The sequence below is a fragment of the Eleutherodactylus coqui genome, chromosome 6 (assembly GCF_035609145.1).
Source record: "Eleutherodactylus coqui strain aEleCoq1 chromosome 6, aEleCoq1.hap1, whole genome shotgun sequence".
NCBI lineage: Eukaryota > Metazoa > Chordata > Amphibia > Anura > Eleutherodactylidae > Eleutherodactylus > Eleutherodactylus coqui.
In genome coordinates this window covers 91,819,731-91,839,081 of record NC_089842.1, presented here as the reverse complement: position 1 = coordinate 91,839,081, position 19,351 = coordinate 91,819,731, and the positions used below count along the sequence as shown (strand labels likewise).

Genomic DNA, 19,351 nt, shown 5'->3' with positions numbered 1-19,351 from the left:
GTTTCCGTAACGCGGGAGTTACACGATGTTGCGTGCTGTGCTACACTGTTTCCATACTTCCAGTTCACTTCAATGGGAGTTACGGAAATAGCATAAGGTTGCCGCACTTGGCTGTTTTCGTAACACCCAGCTAGGTACTCGGGAAACCAGCCCGATATTGCTGAGATGGGAATACTCCTTTAACCCTTTCACTGTCCTACCCATACCGTATACGTGATGTAATATAATATAGTGTGGACGGTGGAAAAGTATCCCGGCACCACACATTTTGTGCGATATACACGCACAAATCTTGCACGAATATGAACCCCATGCATTGCTATGTGGGAAACAAATCGCGGCACGTCCTATCTTTGGTTGTCATCGCATCGCATCGACCACTGATTTCAGCAGCATTGCACCACATATTAGGTGCACACGGTTTGCCCAATGGGAGAAACTTGGCGATCTTCCGCCGCTAATTCCCTGAAGTGATGCAAGGAGGTTTTGATACAAAAAAGCCTTGCATCCGCGATGATATCGCATGTTGGGAGCGCGATATTGGGCCATAATTCACTGTCCAATATCGCGCTCGCCCGTGTGAAATTAGCCTTATGAAAACTAACAGAAAATCTCTTAGCTGCCCATCGCAACAAATCACAGCGCAGCTTTCATTTCTTATACTGCTGGGGTACAATGTAAGCTGCGCTGTGATTGGTTGCTATGGACAACAAAGACAGCTTTTCCTTTAGGCAGTATATAAATAATCACCTAATCTAACACGTAGCATTATATCCCATTACATATGTGGGGTGGGGGTCTCCGTCCCATTACATATGAGGGGTGGGGGGTCTCCGTCCTGGAGGAGCGGTCTCATTATAATCGGGCAGTAGATGCTATACAGCAGGGAGGTCTCTCGTACTTGAGGAGGTGTCTCTTCTCCTGAAGGAGGCGGCTCCGCTTCTGTCCCTTTTATTCTCTCCCAGGGGCCGGTGCAGCTATAGAGAGACCTCCCTGCACCAGAGACAGCCGGGACAGGGCTGGAGACACGGCAGGGACAACACCCGGGACTGACACCTGCTGCTGCCGCCGCTGCCCACAGCTCCGCACTACCCCCGACAAGTGCCGATCAGTGTGCCTGCAGGCGTGTGCGGGACCCTCATGGATCTGCTGCTGCTCCTAACCCTGCTGCCAGGTGAGAGGGGCTGCCAGGGGGGGACCTACTGCTGCCCCCGGGCACATATATATCACACCTCACAGTATATACCTGCAGCTGCATGTACTACAGCACTAGCATTCCACATCTATCTATCTATCTGTCTATCTATCTGTCTCATATCTATTTATTTATCATATATCTAATAACAATATTTATTTATCTAATAATCATCTTTATTTATCTCTATCTAATAATAATCATATCTATTTCATATCTATTTATCTATCTGCCTATCTCATATCTATCTGTCTAGTTTATGTAGCACAATTGGATACATTTTCTACAATGTTGTCATATATTAGTTACTGTGTATCATTCTCATCAGTATGTGACTATATGAGCATCTGGTATACTTGGCAGTGGTCTTGGGTGGGTATGTCTGGAGTATACGGCTGGCACACACCTCTCCTGTATACTGCACCGTCACGGTCAGCGGCGATCCGTAGCTATATGTTTCCTGGGAGGCCCTGGAGACCCTGTTTTATCATCCCCATATTCTTCTTCCATCCATTATTGATTGCCTTCAGGCTTCTTCTAGCACATTAGCATTTACCAGTTGTGCTGGGTTAGTGGATTATTAATCTGATACCTCTGTGTATGATATAAAACATCCCCATCCCCTTCCAGATGTGTTGTGTACAAGATGTAGCAGAGCTCATTGTCTCATTAATGTCGTCGTCTTAACTGCTGTTCTAAGGAAAATCACAGTTTATCGCTATGAGTTGTCAGGCAACAAACTCAACTCCGCTACATCTGGGAGACTGGTTTTAGCTACACCTGCTGTATTTAAGAATCTCCGCTATCCTGTGTCTAGGTGTATACTAGCTGTAAGGACAAGTTGCGCTGGAGAGACTGGCACAACTCGCAATACACAGCACCCAGACCCCAGTCCATGCTTTATCCGAACTCGGCACATTGACATGCATTGGGATAGCCTATATTCTCATCCATAAAATGGACAGGAATAAGACATGCTGTGACTTTCTTCATTTGGACCATTAATCTTTGTGAAAAAACGTCCATGTCTGCAGCCTCATAGGCTATAATGGAGTCGTGTGCTGTCCACGGAATCACACGGACAGCTTATGGACCCAAAATATGCCACTGTGCCAGAGACCGATACCGGAGAAACTCATCCTTGCTACATTTGAGACTATCAGCCCTTCTACATCCAAGAATCTCAACCATCTTACACCTAAGAAACTCAGCTCTGCTACACGTGAGAGTCACAGCCCTCTTACATCTAAGAATCTCACTCGTCTTACGCAGCAGAGATACTCTGCCCTGCTACATCTGAGAAGAGCCCTTTTACACAAGGACTTGGCTCTGCTACACCTGAGAAACCCAGCACTGCTGCAGTTGATAAACTTCTCTTTAATGTAGCTGATCTACTCAGCTCTGCTACATTTGTATTACTCTCTTAATTTCTGGACCTGCAGTCATTGGAAAGTTTCAGCTTTGACTTTGCTCAAACCAAAGTGAATTGTTGGCTTATGGTTGGCATGGGGTTACTGCATATTAACCTACCAGGAGAGAATCACCCTCATCAGATGTTCCAGAAGAACCTGCGAGTCTTAGATTAGGTGCCCACTAGTTGTGCCACTGAGTTGCGCCAAGAAACTTGGGCGTAACTTGCATAGGACAGCATACGGACACCCGTTCGTGTGTTGACTGATATAGATGGACACTGTACATTGCTATCCGTTGGCACATCACTTACTTCTCCTCCATGAAACGGACAGGAATAGGACATGCCATGAGTTTTTACGCAGACCCTGGAGGCCTTAGACACATGGCATAAAATTAAAGGGGCACTGCAAACACTCTTATTTTAAAGGGCCCTTCACATGCACCGGAATTTGGCTTCGACACACAGCTGAATCTGTTCCTTTGGAAATCCACATCAGAACCCACATGTCTAAATGCAGATTTTGATGTGAAATTTAAGGCAGAATTTAGGCCTTTTCAATTCCGCAAGAGGCATGCAGAGTTTGGTTCACAATTTTCTGTATGCTGCGGCCAAATTCCACCCGTCTGTAAGGTCCCTAAGCCTTTGAAGAGTCTTCTCCTGCCCAGTTGTGCCTGGGAAAGCTGGGTATGATCCCATATTTCAGCTTTCCACAGAACCTAGCTTTCCCATTGAGTAATACAGTGATATGCAAGCAGGGAGTAGATCCCAGTGCCATTCTGTAGTCTGATAAAGCTGAGTGACAGCCACGTGTAATAGTCATCATAGCAGTGGTCACCAGAGAGTCAGATACAACGCCATGAACATCTAGACTTATATCTATTAGTTCTGTTTATTTGATGCATTTTCATCCCTGTGTGTTCTCAGCATTGGAGATTAGCGAGGTAAAGTAGTTATTTCCCCTCACTAATACCATTGAAGAGCATTAGGGACCTTTCACAGAATTCGCCAGCAAGACGCACCGTGGTAAGTTCCACACCAAAGTCTGCAGATTTTGATGCATTATTGAAAAAACTGCCTGCAATTCCGCATCAAAAACCATCATGTGGTGCAGAATTCCGTAGCTCTGTGCGTCCTAGGAGAATAATTCTGCCTTGTGAAAGGTCCCTTATAATTATGGCTGATAACAGGGAACAGTAGATTGCAATAAGCCTCAGAGCAAGTGGAGAATTTAACCAAGTGTCCATTTATGATACATTATCGTCCTGATCTGAATAAAGGGTTAAATAATCTGATGTAATGTGAGGCAGCACTGTATTCATTTAGTGCCCTTACAAAGGCTAATGTGGCATAATTAGGGCACAAAATGCATTGTCTTGCTCCTGCGCTCGCTATGTCTGCCCTTTAACATCCACAATCCCAGCAGTGAAAAGTCGTGAACATGATTAACACTATATGGCACTGTTATATGGTCACTGTATGGGACTAGGGGTTCTTTCACTTGGGATACTACCGCTGGGAACCCCAGGAATCCCAATACCCCATGTGTATGGAATGGCGGTAAAGGTACTCAACTGCTGCTCCATCCACTTATATGGGACAGGTGGAGATCAATGTGCTCAGCAATCTCCCTCCATTCGTAGAAGTGAATGGAACAGCGGTTGAGCATCTGCACCAACAGTCCATGCACATGGGGCAATCAGGATAACTGGGGGTCCGAGCGGTCAGACTGGCAGTGATCAGACATTTGTCCGGTCAATAGGGAATAAATATCTTTAATGGGAAAAGCCCTATAAGTATTGTATGGCACTGTCGTATGTTCACTACACGATGGCACCATCATGCGGGCAGTAGTAGGCGGGCAGTGGATGCTAATGGTATGCACCTCTGAATATGAAAAATGGAAGCTGAAATCTGATTGGTTGCTATGGGCAACTGAACCATTTTATTGTCTTCGCCGTGTATCTAGACTCAGCGGAAATTCTTGTAGCTGGTGCCCACATATCAACGAGAGTCGGTTAGTACGCCACTTTGCACTTAAACGGAGCACAAAAAAGGAAATCTCAAGCCAGTCGGACATCGACTATATATATATAACAATAGAAATCTCGACAGCAAATATCTAACATGGTGTACACCAGTTTGCCCGCAGTGGTTACATTATATTGGCACCTGCGCGCCATTGTTTTCCCTTTAATGAGGGCACTGCATCCATTCGGTTTATGCTGCTGTAGTTGTGGACGACGTTTCCTGCATCTCTTGGAGAATTTCTAGTACAAAGCTCGGGGTTGTTCCAACCTGGTGGGCGCTCCGTGAACAGGTTGGGGCAGGCTCTGTGTACTCTGTTATTTCACTGCAAATTCCCACATTCCAGACATGGCAAAACATCACCCTCCCCACCGCAAAAGCACACAGAGCCCCCCTCCAACAACAAAGGGATGCACATGGCCCCCGCCTGTGGGCGCACATACAGACAGGTGTGAACTGCTCTCTGGCTGAGATTTGGAATCTTAGGTGATTCATAGAGAGCAGCGTGGCACCAGCCCTTCCCATCATCCTGCCAACCTTCTGCCCGCTCTTTGTTAAAGGGATTTTCCAGGTGTCGTTGCAAGACCTTTCCTTACCTGAGGCAATTATTTAGTCCGTTGGTCTAGTGCTTTATCTAAATACCATGGCCAAGACATAGTGGCGCATTGCTGCCACCCCCTTTCTTGGCACATGGGGTACATGCTTCTTCTTTTTGAAGTATAGCTTCACCATTGGTAATCCAAATTTGTATATTAGACAATTGCATGTAGAGCAATTCCGTAATATAGTTGTATTGTTGGAATTAGCAGCATTATGATAATGGAGCGGCTTCCTCCTACGCCAATCACTGGCAGTTTTAGGGCAGCCAATGCCTACTCCATAAATGGAATATAGATAAAGATAATCAAAAAGGTGGCTGTAGACCCAAGCTATGGGTAAGGATGCTACAAAGTGGTAGAAGCGATCCAGCACAAGATGAGAGTTGTAGTCCACATGACATCTACATGCCCGCACTACCAAACACATGACACAGATTATTCAGGGTAATCGCATGTTTTGATCTTTACTATCTGGGACAGCCGGAAAAGTGGTGGCACTATTTGATTAGAACAGGTATGGGAGGCCACTTCTAGTTCATGGCCTCCTAAATGGCATATAAGAGCAAAGCTTCACTTTAACTCTTTCTTGGTAAGAGAGGCTAGAGTGTATAGATGTAGCATGAAGGGGTTAAAACGGACATTTAAATAAGGGGATTGCAATTCCCGCCGAATGGTACAAGGATTCTTCAGTTCTAGTATTTGCTGAGACCAGGAGATGCCAGTCAGTAAATGGTCAAAGCCTCCCAGCGCTGCTCGCCCTTTGAAGCATTTCCTTAGCTTTAAGGAGCCAAGTACAGAAATACATTGATATCAATGGACCATGGCTGTGGGTGCATTTGGGGTCGAGTAAGGCACCCCAGGCCCTTTTATGGCATTTTAGGGCATCCAATATTTAACATTTCATCAAAAAAGTGTGGTTAGGAAGGCTGGTGGGCATACAGATGGGTGTTGGATGCCTGTTTTGCCTTGGCAGGATATCTATGTTAGATACAGGGCTCAGGCAGCAAACTGAATTTTCAAATTCACAAGACTCCCTACTTCTTGTCTGCTTCTCAGACCCCGTTCATTATTCACCTTTTATTTGTCTCTCCATCCCCCCCAGCGGCCTGGGCACCGCTGATTGCCCCTCTCCCAGCCCTGTGGCTGTCTTAGTGTTCCCTATTGACCTATGCTCTGAGAGGAGTGGTCCTTTTCGGGTCTGTTTAACCAGGGCTTACTGACATTGTGGACATTATGACATCGTATTTGCCTGCTAATAAATCAGTGATTGCAGAATAGACTGGAATGAATGGTGACCCCAAGACCTGCGGGGTGAAGGCTGAATTCAAGGAGCATTGTACTGAAAATTGATAGCTCCTAGCAAAATAAGGCTCTGAGGTCCAAGACACGTCCATGTGGGAACAATTCTTCATACTATAATATTCTTCCGCCTTGTATGATGATCTGGGGAGTAAGTGGCGCTATCCTTTTTGGAGGTTTTACTGCATTAAAGAGCATTTCCCCGTGATGTCCATGAGTTGTCCTCTTTTGGTAACATTCAGTAGAAGGAGCACTCAAGTTCTAAAGTCTCCTAACTTTTTGCTAAACAACTACTTACCCCAGAAAGCCAAAAGAATTGTCACTTCTCAACATAAGCTCCCTCTTGACGTACACAACGTCGACGCCATGATGGCATGGCCACTGTGAACACTGCTTTGGGGGTCTATTTTCCACACTCAAATCGCTGATGCAAGTGTGGAACACCGTGCGACCACGGAGAGTGTCCTTCATCGTTGGAAAAAGCCCAAAATTGCCACGTGCAATGTCAAGTGAGTAGGGGAGCATGAGAAATCACTTCAAAGCTGTGGTCATGATGAAGTCCCTGAACAAGGGCCGCCCGATGAGCAGAAGCGTTGTCTTGATGGATTCGCGGCACCCACCTGGAGAACCTTTCTGCCTCTTCCAATCTTCACACAGGGTGGTGTGCACAGATCCAACGGAAATACCGACTTTGCAGGCCGTCTCTTCTACAGTCAATTGGCAGACCGCCATAACCACTTGCTCCACTTGTGCGGTCATGTTGTTGGACTAACTGGTGCATGGCTGAGACTCCTTTGGTTCGCTCTCACATGATGTTCAGCCTGCTTAGATCTGTTGTACCCACGAATGCACATTTTTCACGTCCATGATAACGTTTCCGCATGTCTCACTCAGTTGGCAATGAATGTCGATGGGTGGCATTCAACGCAAATGAAGGAAACGGATAATTTTACGCTGTTCTTGATACATCATCAATGCTATTTTAAATATTGAAAATGCTTCTAACTCCAGCGCCGTCACGTGGGTTTTGTGCATTGGCCAATGCCACCATCTATCATACTCCTCTCCAAAGAATGCCCGCGTCTTCTAAAATGTGTCTATCTGCTTGTATTCCCAAGAAAAAAATTAGATCTTACAAGTTGAATGCACTTCATACATCCTTTTCTGAGGACCTGAGTGACAACCAGTGCGGCCACCATTATAGCTCTCATGGGGCTGTCCGCTTCCAAGGATTCTTGAAGGGCTGCCGTAGTTGTAGCTTTCACTAGCATGGTCCTAATTCGATTTTGCAACCCCTTAAAATGGGGTCAAATGTTGATATACTTAATGCTTCACCATTCCTGTGCTGCCATTCTTGGGAATCGCCTGCAGTGGGATGGCTTTTCCTACATAGACATGTAACCCCCCACATCCAGTTGCTCGCTGCAGTGAAGAAGTCTCTATGGACAACACATCACTGCTGAGGCCGGTAATTGGCTGCCAAGGTCACATAGTCATGGAAGAAACATCATCTCACTGCAATGACAAGAAGAAGCCATTCTCCATTCATTTGCAGTAGATGTTTTGTTCATTCAGTAATTGGCATTGGATGTGATGAATGTATCGCTGCATACGAGGCCGCATGGAGCGCTGAATGACAACCTTCGTGGACGCAGAACTGCAGCAATATTGTTCTATACTCCGTTGAAATGGGAAGTGGATAGAATTTGTTGCAACTTGAAAGAAGTAGAAAACCTAAGAAAGTAGAAAACCCTTCACATGAGCATATGCGCAAAAATGCTTACCGCAGCGTATTTGCATTATGAACAAGATTGGACAAGGTAGATTTGCATGCGTATTGGCGCATAGTACTGTACATTACGTGCACACATGGACAGTTTACTCATTCGACACACCCTTTCCGTGGTTTTAAAGGCGATTAGTCTAATGAGGGCCAAATTTGTTCTTTTCCCCACAGTTTTGCGCAGTGTTTCACGCATCCCCTTGCATATTTGCGCGCCTCCCATAGACCTCTATGGGGCATTTGTACGCAAATGCGCACAAAATAGAGCATGTTTTTTTTGCAAGCGAGTAAAAGGCACTCATGGAAGCAAATCCATTGAAATCACTGGGTTCTAACACAGTCGTGTGTCCTGAGGCCACTCTCACACATGCCGCGATTTTACTGCTTTTTCTGGACGCAGGTTTCTGCCTCTCACGGCAGATTTTAACGCACCCCATCATTCTGATGGGTGATGACATGCGTTAATCGTGGTAAAATAGAGCAGACAGCACTCGAAAATCACGGTGTTAGAAAACGCCGCAATCAAGCGCAGGTCTGTGAGGCTTTTCAAATCAATGGGAGCCTTGCACCGTGATTACCGTGGCGTTCAAATCGACGTAGTAAAAAACGGATGTGTGAGAGTGGCCTAAGAGTATGTTGACGTAGAGCAGACGTGCCATAGATTTCGTGCAGAGTTCCTGTGCAGAAAATCTGCAGCATTTCTGCGCACTGTTGTAGACTTGTTGCCAATTGTGTAGTGGATTATCTGCATATTGTTTTTGGAAAAGAAAAAAATAAACTTCTATTCGCTATTTCCCTGGGTACCTGTCAGTCTTTACTGCAGTTCTATCATTTTATTCAGCAGCTAAGATCGGCAGTGCTTTAGGCTCTGCCCAACAGCAGAGTGATGGAAGCTGTGCTGCCGCAGATATCATTGTGGGCCATAGATTAAAGAAAGAAAGTAATTGCGGTGGATGTACGTTAACAGGTCCTCTAATTTGTAATTATTACATTTATTTTTACATTTTTGCGTTAAATGCCAGACGTGATTTTTTTACTGGTGCCAATGAGCCCGTGTGGCACCTATTAGATCATCTAGTTATTATGCCCCGTGGCACTAGACTGGTAATAATTGATTCTCCTTAAATGCCTCTCCGAGTCCGAGGAGTTCAGGCCTGGGTGTCATGCATTGAACAAATAAGTATTCTGCGACTGGCGCACATGAGGGGGTATTTTTGAAAATGATTGCAAATGGGGGGGAAACGTAGACATTGTCATAGCAACCAATTAAATTACAGCCCTCATCTTGAAAGTCGCTCGCGCTGATATTTTCCTTTACAGTAATTTTCGAAAATATTCATCTGTACTCAGCGCCCGCCAGCAGCGCACGTATCGCTCGCACTCACCACCACTTTAATTTCCCTAGTGAAGAATGGGAGCAGATTGGAAGCAAACAACATTTTTTTTGTCTGCCCTACTTTCTATTAATGACCCAATTTTATTTTGTTCTATTGCAAAAATTGTGCATTATTCGGAGTAGATGAGGTTTTTTGGCTTACATTTTCGAAAAAAAGGCTCACAAAACATATAGAATGGAAAACAGATTAATCAAATCAAATAGCAACACTCCTAATATAGGGATAATAACACTGCAGTAACATGCTGAAGGAAGAGTATGAATATTCTCCAAATAACTGGAACTTGAGGAGTTTACGGTCTGTTCACATTTATATTGGAGGCTGGATTCCGGGGAAACTCTGTATATTAGGTAGCAAATATACCACAGCCTACCGGTCTGCTCTCTCCGCAAAAGAATGGATACCATGACGGAACCCGGACAAGTCCGGTGCTATCCGCCTCCAACAAGACGCTGCATCGTGGCTTCTGTTCTAAGCACAGATGTGATCAAGTGGATCTGTCCCTACACTGCAGTTTGGAGATTAGTGTTTTTTAGACTATTAATTCACTTATTTTTTTATTCATGATTTAGTATTTAAAACCCTGGAAACACTCTTGTGTGATAGATAAGACCTGCCTCTTCTTGGATTAAAGTGGCGCGCGGATCTGTGTGGACGTGTAACAATGCGTTCGTGTGAAACAGGGCTTAGACCGCCCTCTACACGGGCATAAGTGTTTTATGGCTATTGCATTCTTGCACAGTATGTGCCTATTTTACTATATAACTATATTAACTATATTTTATATATAATATATATATATATATATCTATATATATATATATCTTTTGCGCATGCTTGCCCCGCATATTTACATCTGCAAAAAGAATGCTCCAATTAAATTTCAATGGGCAGTTAAGTTTAATTTGTTTAATATATGATATTTTCTTGTGCAACATGCACGAAAATAGGACATTGTGCATTTTTTTGCGCAAGCAAAATGCATACAGAAAAAACCTACATGTGTCCGAACCCATTAGAATCGATCACTGGGTATTGCACATGCAAATTTTGCATGCATAATACACAGGCAGGTGCATTTATGTGAATAAGCCCTAACCGTTCTTCCATCTAGCGCTTCTGGGTGAAGCAATGTATATTGTTGTGCTGAATGGGAAAAAAGTGTCTTCCAAAGATATTTAGTGACTATTTAAAATACTTTGTGGAATTTAATCAAAAATTGTGAATTTCATCATTTTTTTAAATATAGAGCTTGAACAAGGCTCCCGCCGTGGTTAGTGGGGATGTTGCCCATAGCAACGTATCAGCTTTCAGAAGTCTTTCAGTTGCTAAGGACAACTGTTCCACTTTACTTTGCAGCAGCTGTGATAAAACACTTCTATTATTTTCCTCATATTCTTTTTGAGAAAAAACGGACTACACACGGATGCCGGACAGACCCAAATTATTCTTTGGCGCCACACACTGCCGAGCTTTTTCACAAAATGTTTACTCATGTAATATTCTGATCTGATCTGATTTTACAGATGAGGCTTGCCCATTCAATAGGGAGAAAAAAATGGACAGCACGCGGCTACCATCTGAGCGCAGTACATGTGTTTTTTGTGGTTTTTTTTTTTTTTTAAACTGCAGGAAAAAAGAATTGGGCTTTTTTCAGTTGTTTTTGCGGACGGATGGCGTGCGCATGTTGGAAAGAACAATTATGTAAGATTAGTTTCGAGTCCGGCTTTAAAATTAATATTTTTCTTTTAAAAAAGGTAAATTATCCAGCTATTACATGACGACGTCAACGCCGGACTTCTAGGAATTCGTATTTAAGTTTTATACAGAAACAATCAGGACAAATAATTTTTTATTTTTTTTGAATTGTCAGAATTTCAGGGTCTTTTTTGCTTCCTCTTTCAGCACTTTAACAAGCAATCTATCTTCTCTTTCTTGAACGCCCCTCACCCCCCTCGCTCTCAGGCTTTGGTGAAGTGTTTAGAATTCAACAATAGCCCATGTGACTGCCTATGAGACAGTCTTATTGTGTAGTGACTCCGAGGATCCTGCTCCCTCCCCCCTTCTCCCTAGTTCCGTGCCCTCCCTGTGTAACCCTCTGTGTGCCCTCTTCTCTTCTGCCCTCCTCCATTACTGCTGTCTTTATTTCATCAGTTCATTCACACTTGGAGAGATGCAGCAGAGCTGAATTTGTCACTTTGCCTTGCCTTGTTCGTGTATCGTGTGTAAAATCACAGATAGTATAATGTGCTATCGCAACCGGTTGTGCCAAATAATAAACTGGGCTCTGCTACATTTAGAGTATTTTTTTTTGCCCCCTCCTTGTCGCAGCGGGCTCACTGATTCCATCTCAGCCCTCTTTCCTCACATTATGAATCTGACATCTCTGCCAGCACATTGTTTTCTACACAACTTGCAGTTTGCAAATTGCTGTGGCCACATACTGCGCTGCCTCAGCCCCTCCTCCCGCTTCCATCTCATTGCCTATACTCTCTATAGGTGCCCCCTCTGGAACCAGCCTCATTATCCTCACTCCCTCTGCTCCAGTGCACTTCCCTGTCAATTTTCTCTATCTGACTGTGCCCCCCATAAGATTGGCCGCCCCTCCTTCCCGCTCACAACCCCTCTCTGTTGGTTTTTGCAGCCTGATCTGTCTGCACCTGTTAATCTTTAATCCTTGTCATTTCTCTTCCCTTCCTCCATCCAAGGAGAGATCTGAAAAACTTCTACAAATCTCACAAACAAAATCTCCTTGATCGACATACGTTTTCATGCTCCCCATTTTTCTTTGCTATGGATTCCCAATATTTTTGTTTTTGACAGACACCCGCATGTTCCCCTCCCCCAGTTTGCAGAGATTCCCACAGTCCACAATAACAAAGACCTATTGGTGGGGAGGCTGCAGACCATTTCTAGATAGCCCCTTCACACCTTCTCCTGCTGACAGATTGCTCTGCTTACTGTCATTCTTCTACATTTTGAATATATGTGCAGATGTAGCAGAGCTCAATTTGTTCTCTTTGGGGCTACATTACTTATTCAGCTCTGTGAGTTAAGATAAGGCATAAGGGTTACTTAAGCTAACCATTGGTGGGATGGGTTGCCATTGAATCCTTGCAGCAATCATTTTAGTTCTATGACCATTAGTTAATTTGGCGATTATTTGCATGGCTTAAAAAAATTTAGAAAGCCAAGTTAATAGGAGTGGAGACAGGCTATGGATGAGCTAGGAAACCATTGCTAGAACCCCACCAATGTCATGAACTAAGGGTTCCTTAAACTTTTCCAAAGGTAATAGGTAGTGCAGAAGTAATCCCCGAGACTTCATGCATTGAGGGAGGCATGTCCGGTCCAAATCTATGTGTAGTATGCTTAGCTTACTGATTTATATATCTCATACATCCCACAGCGCTGTATGGACATTGTCCCTACTGGGGCTCACAATCTAAATTCACATATTAGTATGTTTTTGGATTGTGGGAGGAAACCAGAGTGCCTGGAGGAAACCCCTGCAAAGCCAGGAAGAACATACAAACTCCATGCAGATGTTGTCCTTGGTGGGATTTGAGCCACCATACAGCCCAACTGTGTGTTTGAAATCATTGCCATTTGGATGTACTTGATAGACTGGTGTGGGTGCTGCATTCGGTAGGACTCAGAGGTAGTACTGAGCTGTAATATGTCATGGGTGCATAAAGCCTAGGGCCGCTTTCACACAGCCCGCTTTTTACCGCAATTAACGACTAAATGCGGTGAAACGACGTCTCTATTGATTTCTAAGGGGCTTCGCAGACTAGCAATATTCAAGCGCAGTCTGCTCTATTATCGTATGTTTCAGCACCTTTTAACGCTCATCACCCATTATAGTGACGGGGTGAATCAAAAAGCGCTTTCAATTGCAGTAGAATGCATTTGAAAATGCAGCGCAAAATCACGGTAAAATGTCTTGGTAGCGTATGTGTGAGCGGCTTAAGCTTTGTGCGCACTGGAACATTCTCTGTCTGTAGTTTTCATAGATGTAACACGGACAGCATACAGCATCATTGATTTGCACTATTGTATTTAGACGTGCGTTTTTGCATGAGTACTCACTGCGGTTTTTACGCATGTTGCCCGGAGACAGTGGGGAAAATGTGCCATCAATTAGGCCTTCTTGTTTTTATTTTTGTTTTTGGACATGTGACCAAAAATGCACAAATATACAGTGAAAACAGTGCATTTTTTACAGACCAAAACTGCATAGTGTGCTAGATATGGCCGCTTGCAGACGGCCAAGGTCGGATCCGACCCATGCCCCTGCAGAAACCTGCAGCTCACCCGCTCCCAGCGTCTTCACTCTGTGCAATGTGCCGGCTGCCGCCCAGCCAGCGCATGCGCAGTGCGGAGCCGTCCCGTCCCTAGTGACGTTTCTGTGCGGGCCTCTGTGAGACCCGCACAGAAATAGACCATGCTGGATTTGTTTTTCGCACATGTTTTCACGCGGACAAATCGTGGCTGTGTGCATAGGATTGCATTATCTAATGCAACCCTATGCAAGCGGGCACGGGCGTAAATTCTGCAGGAAATCCCGCCGATGAATTTCCGCCTGTGTGCAGGGGGCCTATATCTATATGAGGTGCAAAATGAAAAGAAAGCGCACTCATTCAAAAGTGAAGGTTCATAGGACCTTTATTAGTAAACACAGCAACACAAATATGTGTGAATCAAAAACAACAAGAAACAAATTGTCCAAACAACATAAAAGAATGATAACACGGCACCTCAAGACAGTCGGAAATAATAAATATCAGCAGAGTACTCCTGAATCAGAAACCTAGTATCTCTAATAAAGTGCTAATGCTGAAATACTCATGAACACTAAATAAAGTACAATGTATCAAATCCTGATAGATCAGGCAGATTATTCCAAAAGTGAAAAAACATATATAGTTTTCCTTATAAAGTGCCAGTGCTCCAGAGAATATTTTATCCAAAGGGCGTTACTGAATAAACCCTCAAGATAACGTGGCCTCAACGCAGAAAGAAAGAAGAGATGGCCGGTGCTCATACTAGAAAATGTACCCAGAAACACAGAAGTCTCACATCATCCCAGTCATCATCTCGCCTGGGTTGTATGTGATGTGCAGAGAACCCGTGCCAATGTGAAATCCATTCTTTTGAGTGGAAACAAAAGCGCAGCATCTTCCACTTTTCCTTGGAACGCCTCGCACATTATTTTTAATGGGACCTTAAAAGCCATTACATGCACCTGCATGCCGTGCGATACAGTGAAATCTATGGGAAACACTTACGCAATTTCACACAAGCAATGCAACTTTGAATTAAAAAACTCTTGCTATCGCCGTGAAAAATGCACGTTGGAAGTGCGATATTGGACCGAGTTTCTCGACCTGATATTGCGCTCACCTGTGTGAATCTGGCTTCATGGTGCGTAGCAGAAGTAGTAGAAGTGCTGTGAATGAGACAAAAGCCAAGCACGGTGTCCACAAGGTGCCACGAGTATCACTAGCACATAAGTTCTGTGGACTGGGTATATGCCAGTATAGTGTCCTTTGGCATATTTCTGGGAGGTATACTCTTTTTATTTATCTGTATTGGAAAATGTAGTCTTAGGGCGTCTATTTAGCGGCATCAAAAAACAGGGAAAATCGTGACCATCTGAAGCATTAGATTCCCTGTATTCATTCAGATGGACGATTTTTGGCCGCATAAAAAAATAAGCAATCGGTTTCAGGTGCCGATTTTATATGCTACATCCAAAGATAGGTCTTGCCCTATCTTTTGCCGAGATATGCTGGAAGCTCCCATAGACTTTTGATGGGAGCTAAAAAAAAAGGGGAGGGGTGGGAGTTTTTTTTGCCGATATGCAGTAGACGCCTGTGTGAATGGCAGAAAATACACTGCTAAAGATCATGACTCAATCACGGCAATTCTTCATTCATGTGATTTTTTTTTTATTATTTTTTTTATTTTATTTTTTATTTACAGTGCGTACGGGCAACCGTAGAATCGCATACGGTCATGTGAAAGAGGCCTTAGGCTGCCTGTCCATGGGCGGGTTTTCATTGCGTTCCCAGCGGCGATAATCCGGCCGCAGGGAACGCAGTATAAGCTCTCCATAGCATTGCTTTGGAGAGCGCTTCTCCCCTGTCCACGAGCGGAGGATCATTGCGATTCTCCGTTAACGGCCGGCAAATCGCAGCATGCTGCGATTTGCTGTGATTCTACGCGGTCAGCCTATCTGTTAGTAGATAGGCTGACAGCAGAGATCCATCTGCCGGCTCCTGCTCCCAGGCGGCAGTTCCCGCGGCGGAGATCCGCCACAGGATACCGCAACGCCCATGGACAGGCAGCCTTATGGTAAAGCATTCTGCTAAGGTTATGCTCACCTCTGCGTCAGAGGAACCTATTGCAGACATCCGGCAAAATAGCCAGACCAAATACAAGAGGGCAAGATGGAAGGCCATCGGGTGCTTTTCATGCCCGTCGTGTTCTGAATCCAACCGACAGGTCACTTATTTGAATTATTCAGCTCTAATGATGGAGCTGAACAAGAGAAATGAAACCCACGGGTGTGAGCCCAGCCTAAAGTCACAAATACTACACAGAATATTCTGTTTCACTGTGGCAGATGTATGTAGATACATAGTATACAATCACACCCATGTTGGATACATGATGTATACGCTGGATGAACACAGCCAGCATAGTGAGAGCATTAGAGATTAATGACTTTAGTAATGAGCCCTTCAGGTTCCCCACAATCTAATGTGGACACAGCTGCGGGTTTTATCAAGGTGTAAGAGGCATTCATCTTTTTGCAGACATTTGTTATCTGTGTCTGTATGGCTGCTATTAACTCTCTGCTAGCTGCCGATTTTGATGCAGAATTGCCTGCAGGATTTTGTTATTTTCAATTCCGCGCCAAAATCTGCACGTTAGCAGTATGAATTTTGGAGCCAAATTTTCAGTAGGAAGGCATATTACACAATGCTGTTGCGGAATATTCTGTCCTGTGTGAAAGGTCCTTTAGGCCTCATGCACACGGCTGTACGCAATTTCGGTCCGTTTTCCCTGCATGTGCATATGTGTTTGTTGTGTGTAGGCATTCTTTTTACGTCCATTTTCCATATTCACTGCATTTTTCAAACATGCAAAGAAAAAAAATAAGAAAGCCCAATTTCTGTTACTTTTTTTTCCACTGTGTCCTTACAACATACTTAAAAACACACAGTTTTTACGCAATCCCACAGACTTTAATGGGTGATTTCAGTCTGTGAAACCAAAATAAGACATGCTGCAATTTTTTTAAATTGTCTTGTATCCTGTACGCAAATGGATGTGCCCTGCGGGCAGAAAAAGTGCGGTAAAATATGCGAAAAAGTTTTGTTTAATACGCATAAGAGGTGCACTAAGGCTCGTGCAATTGTGCATACATTTGCATGAAGCCGGCCTTAGTCATGGCCTTTTATACTAAATAAGGTAATGTTGATCAGATGAGACTTTATGCTGTTATTAGCTGTAAGGGTCTTCAGTTGGGATTAAGGAATCCCTGCTATCGGAGAAGTTGACTCCCTCAGATGGCAAAAAGTGGTAGGGAGTGATTATCAGTCCTTCTTTTGCCACCTCTGCTGTTCTATGATAGACCTCTGATGAGCCATACCCTACAACAGATCCCAATGACTTTGGTTAGACCCACTAACAATCTAGTGTCTGTGGGGCCCTGTAGACCCTCTACTGATGGGGTGTAACTATGGAGGCACTCAATTGGCTTCATCTAACTTATCTTCATGCTTGTAGTCTCAGCTGTAGTGTTTGAAAAGCAGCAGAGCTCAAGAGATCTGCAGTAGTCTCTCCCCTTTCCACCTTCATAAACCACAGCCACCGAGAGGTTAATAAATCCTGCAGACCTGCAACACATTCCACAACCCAGTACTTAGGTATAATCCAGAAATTCCTTCTTCTTTATCAAGTAGTTAATACCCTTGTTGTGCGGAGACCAAACCCTGCGTATACTGAGAAGCCTATAATGTGTTACATGAATGGTCCTATGAAGAACGTTTGGTACGGTGTTAGCCAGTAGAGCAAAATGTGATTGTTCTCAGTAGAAGAAACCAAGTAATCTTGTAGATATGATACCTTTTAATGGCTAACAAAAATACATGAGGTTATAGTGAGCTTTCGAACCTATGTTGAGGAAGAACCCTGCATAGGTTTAAAAACTCGCTATAACATTGTGCAGTTTTGTTAGCCATTAAAAGGTATCATATCTACAAGAGTACTTAGGGATAGTCCTTTAGCTATAACACTATATAGTACCACGTATTAAGGACATGCACAGAGTAAAGCGGTGCCATAGGTATAATCAGCTGAGCCCCTCTGTTATGCCAAGGGTGTTTGATTGATGGGGTCTAACTGCTGTTCTTGATCTGAAGAACCGGGGTCTTCAGCTCCTCTGGTCTAGATAGAGAATTGAGCACAAGTGGGCTTTCTCTTCCTGTTAAAGATAAAGGCACATAGAGAGACAACCAGGTGAGCACCTCAGCTTGCACTAATCACCCAGTTCAAGCCAATTGTTGGAAGTAATGGCAAGTTTAATGGTATGAAGAAATAATTCCATAGGATGGGTGCGGCAAAAGAGAAGTCCTGGAGATTGATGACATTAACCTCCCACCAGCTCCAACATTTTGGCTTTTATTGCCATTAGTCTATGTTCACATTTGTGTTAGGAACCTCAGTTCACAGGTTCCTCCGTTGCACATCTGACATAAAATGCTGAAAAAAAAGTCCCGCATGAAGGACTTTTTTCTCTGGCAAAATGCCGAAGAGCTGAACGGAAACCAAATGGACCCCATTATAGACATCATGGTTCTGTAATAAGACGAATTTGTTGGCCAGAGAATACCCTTTTCCTGCTCCCATAACAGAGCAGGAGAACGGATTCCCTGAACGCAGGTGTGAACATAGTCTTGGGTGAGACACTGATAACTCAAAGAAAGTGTCCCTCAAACTATCATGTAAGGTTCCACATGTATCTTATATGATGTAGTTGGATATAGCTGCGTGTGCTGCAATGCAATCAATATAAAGGACAGAATAATACAGTCAAGGTCATTGATCGGACCCAGCAGTTACTTACCGCACGAGCTACTTCTATCTAATGAGGCATTGACAACTGGAAAGAAACCATCCGGGTCTTGTAGGTCATAGGCTTGTGAACTTCTTCACTACAGGAGTCTCCTAATGAGTCACACAGAATGGTTATCAGTGAATTGATGACTACAATTATAGTTGGGGTTTAGGACCCCTCATGGTATTACCCTGGCTTTTGGTACCCTTGGCATTGATACATAGACCCCTTGACCCTGGATTGACAGGTTTGTGCTTTTCATAATGGACAAGAGTTCCCAAAACATTTCATTAATACCAACCATTGGGATTCTAAAGATTTACCTAAATTAGCAAAACATAGTGTAATTAACATCTTATTCGCCAGTTTATTATTTCAACAGGGAAAATGCAGCTCCATGTAAGGCCGGTCTCATACGACCGGATTTGAATTTCAGACTCCGCAATCGCTGTCCATGTGGAAGATCCGTGTTAAAATGCAGCCATTGAAAGGCTTGTATTTTCTAATTT

At 44.0% G+C, this 19,351-nt stretch overlaps 1 protein-coding gene across 1 annotated transcript in view; it reads left to right on the top strand.

Moving 5' to 3' along the window:
• The first annotated feature begins 962 nt into the window (after nucleotides 1-962).
• The window catches only part of BCAM (basal cell adhesion molecule (Lutheran blood group)), a 60,075-nt gene continuing 41,686 nt past the window's right edge, over nucleotides 963-19,351 (top strand). The window contains exon 1 of the mRNA XM_066607172.1: nucleotides 963-1,174. Coding sequence (XP_066463269.1) covers nucleotides 1,141-1,174 — 34 coding nt within the window. The 5' untranslated portion in view covers nucleotides 963-1,140. The remainder of the gene's footprint in view (nucleotides 1,175-19,351) is intronic.